This window comes from Brassica oleracea, chromosome C2 (genome assembly GCF_000695525.1).
Source record: "Brassica oleracea var. oleracea cultivar TO1000 chromosome C2, BOL, whole genome shotgun sequence".
NCBI classification, from domain to species: Eukaryota; Viridiplantae; Streptophyta; class Magnoliopsida; order Brassicales; family Brassicaceae; genus Brassica; species Brassica oleracea.
Window position 1 is genome coordinate 43,695,631 of NC_027749.1, and position 5,076 is coordinate 43,700,706.

At 36.5% G+C, this 5,076-nt stretch overlaps 1 protein-coding gene across 2 annotated transcripts; it reads left to right on the forward strand.

Moving 5' to 3' along the window:
- The first annotated feature begins 499 nt into the window (after positions 1-499).
- On the forward strand, positions 500-1,673 carry LOC106326247 (transmembrane emp24 domain-containing protein p24delta8-like). 2 transcript variants are annotated; one of them, XM_013764269.1, is made up of 4 exons: positions 500-766; positions 953-1,171; positions 1,343-1,419; positions 1,529-1,673. In XM_013764269.1, exons 1-4 carry the CDS (start codon positions 557-559, stop codon positions 1,671-1,673), a joined length of 651 nt encoding a protein of 216 aa, XP_013619723.1. In that variant the 5' UTR covers positions 500-556. The 2 variants fall into 2 exon arrangements, with proteins under 2 accessions (XP_013619723.1, XP_013619724.1); XM_013764270.1 differs by having other exon boundaries at positions 1,537-1,628.
- The last annotated feature ends 3,403 nt before the right edge of the window (positions 1,674-5,076 follow it).

Sequence of the window (5,076 nt, forward strand, 5' to 3'; positions counted from 1 at the left end):
ACGTTTATACGTTTATACGTGGCATTAAATGTTTTGACTCTCGGTGTCTCTCTGCAGCCGACCCTTAAACGGCCAAAACTTTAAATACTGCAAAGACCCACCTCTCTGTTGGAATGAAAAACTTTGTTAAAATAGCGAAAGTGTTTAAGTGTTTGAAGAGAAAAAGAAACTTTGTGAAGAATAAAGTTTTTTTATAATTTAGAAGTGACTTTTTTATTATTTGTATAATTGTTACAAACTTAAATAGTATCTTGATGATACAAAACGAGAAGAGAGTGGAGATATTTATAGCCTATATCGTATAAAATATCTCGAATATTTTAATCATTAATCTATATAATTATAATATAATATCTAGATTCTTGATTTTTCTATAATAATATCTAGATTTTTTTCTTGAGAAAGTGGAGGATAATTTTAGAATTTTGATTAAGTTTGGGGTAAACATGATTAGTAAAAGAGTCTCTTAGTAAAATACTAACCCAATCATATGACCCAAATTAAGATTACTTTTCAACGCGCTCTCTCTATCCCTTTCTCTCTCTCTAGTTTTGCCATGGATCTTCTTCGTAGGAGCTTGGTTTGTCTTTTGATCGTTGCGTTATTTTCTCCTACAGCACTATCAATGCAGTTCGAGCTTCGTTCTGGCCAGATGAAATGCATATCGGAGGATATTCACGAAAAGTCCATCAGCGTTGGCAAATACTTCATTGTAAACCCTAACGAAGATCATCCTCTTCCTGATTCTCACAAAATCACCGCCAAGGTAGTACGCTCCTGAAACGTTTCACCTCGATCTCTCTCAATGGTTTGTTTCATACATAGCCTGATGAAATATTTGCTTTTATCCCCATATTTTTTTAAAAAATTATTATACATATGTCGAATGCTCCTAAATTTTCGGAATTCTTTGTGTTAAAATTAAACTTAATGTTTATTGTGATTTTCTTAGATGGTGTCGCCAAAATGGAATGCGCTGCACGAAGCTGTTAAGGTAGAGGCTGGAGAGTTCTCGTTTACTGCGTTTGAAACCGGTGATTACTTTACGTGCATCTCAGCCGTTGATCATAAGCCGCAGACGACGTTGACCATTGATTTTGTTTGGACGTCTGGTGTTCACTCTGCTGCCTCCAAGGATTGGTCTAAAGTGCCAAAGAGGAGCCAAGTCAAAGTATGTACTTCTGTCTTTTTAATCTCTTAGTCTTAAGTTAGTCAACAAAAAAACATAGGACACATTGTTTGGTATTGATCAATGACTCTTCTGATCTTGGTTTCAAAGTGTATATATGTTAGTTTAGTTATGGTTGTTGTTGTTTGGATCTTGATACGTTGTTTCTGGCAGATGATGGAGTTGTCGGTTAAGAGGCTATTCGACACTGTTGAGTCCATCCACGATGAGATGTATTATCTTCGTGATAGGTAAATACACAAAGTTCTAAACCTTTATACCTTTAGTTTTTTTTTGGTGCGTTAGAGATGATGAGATTAATACTTATTATTATATATTATGGTTTGGTGGCATGATCAGGGAAGCAGAAATGCAAGAGTTGAATAGATCCACAAATTCGAAAATGGCGTGGTTTAGTTTCTTGTCACTTGGGTTTAGTTTATCGGTAGCTGGTTTACAGTTTTGGCACTTGAAATCTTTCTTCGAGAAAAAGAAACTCATCTAAGTAGTACGTACTACATACTCATATTGTGTTAAGACTAAATATTATTATAAAAACTTTAAAAGCTATAACTTATAAGGTTTTGAGGATACAACTGAAAACATTGATTGATAATACTGAAACCATCATACACATGGAGAATGCAATTCTCAAGCTTTCTCGTTTTTCCCCTAAATGATTTTCTCTTTCCTTTGCTTTCTCATTTTAAACAGTTGGAAAACGACAAAGTTAAATAACAGGAACATACAGAAATTCTATTAGTGTACTCTCTTAAGTAAACACATGGCCAAGAATCATGTTCTAGTAGTTTATGCGGATATTTAAGGTCGTTGGTGCAATTTCGTATGAAAAGTATGATTTATGAAAAAAGAAAAAAGTATGATGGGATTAAGGACGAAGGGATCTATGAAACAGCCTCGGCTCAGAAAATCGGCAAACGTTAAGGTACACACTTATAAATTCTCACTTTTTGTTTGGAAAAATAACATTCTCACTTTTTAATAGCTAGTTTTTTGTGCTAATTAAGGATGATGGGATCTATATAACATCAAACTATTTTCTCATATATGTGAGAATCGCGCGATAGCTTGTATTGTTGGATATGTTTTACTAACCTGCTTGTGGTTGTTGTTGTTGGGTCTTGATGTTGTTTCTGGCAGATGATGTTAAGAGCAAACCTTTTATACCGTAGCTTTTGTTGGTCAGAAAGAAATACATTTGATGACTCTTTAACCTTGTATCTTCTGGTGTATAACTAGAGAAGAAAAAATGCAAGAACTGAATAGATCCACAAACTCAAAGATGGCTGACCTGTGCAACTTTGTCACTTGAAAACTTTCTTCCAGAAAAATAAACTCATACAAGTAGTAGACACACGCTCACATTGTGCTACAACTAAGTACCATTACAAATAAGCTAAATCTTTCAGTTTACAACTGAATTCATTTTATTCAAGAGAAAAAAAGTATGTTTATTGGTTATCTCTGGTTAAAACAAAATTGACATTTGTGTTGCTATGAAGTAAATAAGCGGCATTGATCTGAAGCTAAAGTTTTCTTGATATTCTAAATTCTCTTGAGGGTCTCCAGGAAGGATAGCCTTTGGTCCATGTCTACGTCCTAACAGTTGATAATAATGCTGAAACAATCATGCATGGAGAATGAAATTCTCAAGCTTTCACCTTTTTCCTCTAAATTATTTTCTTCTTCTTCCTCTAATTTAATTGCTGCTATAACTCTCTTGACCTCCTTAACTATCTCCTTGAAAAAATCGGCTTCAGAGCTGCCAAAAAAATGTATACCTTAATTTTATACAATAGCCTTCACATTTTGAACTAAAATAAATATCACGATTCTCTGGTTGTAATTAAAGTGTTCAAAAGGGCAAGACAAACAAGAATGACTGTGAGTGTGAATGTGAGTGGTTATAATTGAAGTGTATAAAAAGCAAGACAAAGAAGCTATACCTTATGAGTAGCAAACATAATGATATTCTCTTATTTATATGTGAAAGCTCAAATATTAGTTCTTGTTTTTGACATGGAAGAAAAAACAAGACACATGCCAAGAGTTACCCGCTCTAGAAAATAGTGAGCAGTCATGCGTTTCTTAAACATATGCATGGCTGAATGAATGAGAAAACTAATGATGGATCTGTTATATGATCATACATGACAGAAAGAAGACAGAAAGAAAAGCAAAGCTTGGGGATAACATAAGAGACAAGTTTCAGATTCAGAGATATTAGTAAGGAAACAAAGTGATAATCTAACTAAACCTGATCTAGAACAGCAGACCGACTTATTAGTAAAGTGGTCATTGTCTGACCAATTGACTCGCGCACCAGACCAATTCCGTCTTACCAGTTTCAAATTTGATAATAATGAATCATCCATAGTGTTAACGATGTTGAAAAAGGTGGTGATGACGAGGAAGACAGTGACAGTTTAAAATATCTTAATTCAGTTTTGATCACGTTTTGTCAACGAAAGGCTATAATAAATTTGTGTCACATGCTCTCCTTGTCACGTTTTGTCAAACAAAATTCTCACTTTTTAGTAGCTAGTTTTTGTGCTACAGATGATGGGATCAATATAACATCAAACTATTTTTTCATATATGCCAGAATCGCGCAATAGCTTGTATTGTTATGGATATTGTTGATATGCCTTGAATCTGGATGTTACATTTATGCGATTGATGTTACATCACGTACATCATGTCGATTCGGTTGCATCAAGAGCGTTGCATCAAGTTATTGTGGATGTTACATCTGATCGTGGGCTTAGGCCCATGAGTCCGTTTAGTCTAGAGTTTTAGATGTGAGATGTTACTATATATATCTTGTATGCGAAGTAACCCTGAACTTGCACTCTGTAAACTCAATATCGCCTCCAATAATAAGATCTCTCTTTGCCCGTGGACGTAGCCAAGTTGGTGACCCACGTTAAATCTCTGTGTCGTAGTTACATCGTTTTTATTCATCTGTTTCCGCATCTGTTTCTTCTCACAATTGTTACCACAAACTGGTATCAGAGCTTTGGGTTGTGATCTAGTAAGAAGATGTCTGGAATAAGAGCGAAGATCGACAAGTTTGATGGGAGAAATAGCTTCAGTCTTTGGCAGATTAAGATGCAGGCGTTGTTGAAGCAACAAGGCATCTGGGGACCATTGTCAGGGAATAAATCTGAAGCAGCTGATTTGGAGACTCTAGAAGAGAAGGCATTCTCAACAATTTTGTTGTGTCTAGCAGACGAGATCATCATCGAAGTGTCGGATGAGAAAACTGCTGCTAGTTTATGGCAGAAGTTGGAGAGCTTGTACATGACAAAAATCTCTAACGAACAAGCTACTTCTGAAGCAACGCCTCTTTGCCTTGCGTATGCACGAAGGTATTGAGCTTCGCGACCATCTTGACAACTTAAATTGGATATTACTGGAGCTGCGTAACATCGATGTTAAGGTGGAGGATGAAGACACTGCTCTAATCATGTTGGTATCTTTGCCGAACTCTTTCGAGAACTTCGTGCAATCGTTCATTGTTGGCAAAGATAGAGTGAGACTGGAAGAAGATAGGTCGGCGCCTCACAGTCGGGAATTACGCCATAAGGCATCCAGCTCAGGGACAGACAATCAAGCTTCGGGATTGTTTGTCAGTGGTGTGAAGGGACATGGGAACAAAAGGAAGTCGAAAGACAGAAAATCATTTCCAAGAGGTCCTAAGCCAACTGATACTTGCAACTATTGCAAAGAGAAGGGACATTGGAAGTCAGACTGTCCCAAGAAGAAGGAGCAGCAGTCTGAGGATGAAGCCAAGTCTGATAGTGACATCGCTCTTGTTGTGCACGGACACACACACTCTTCTGATGTGTGGGTTCTGGATACAGGAGCATCCTACCATATGACAC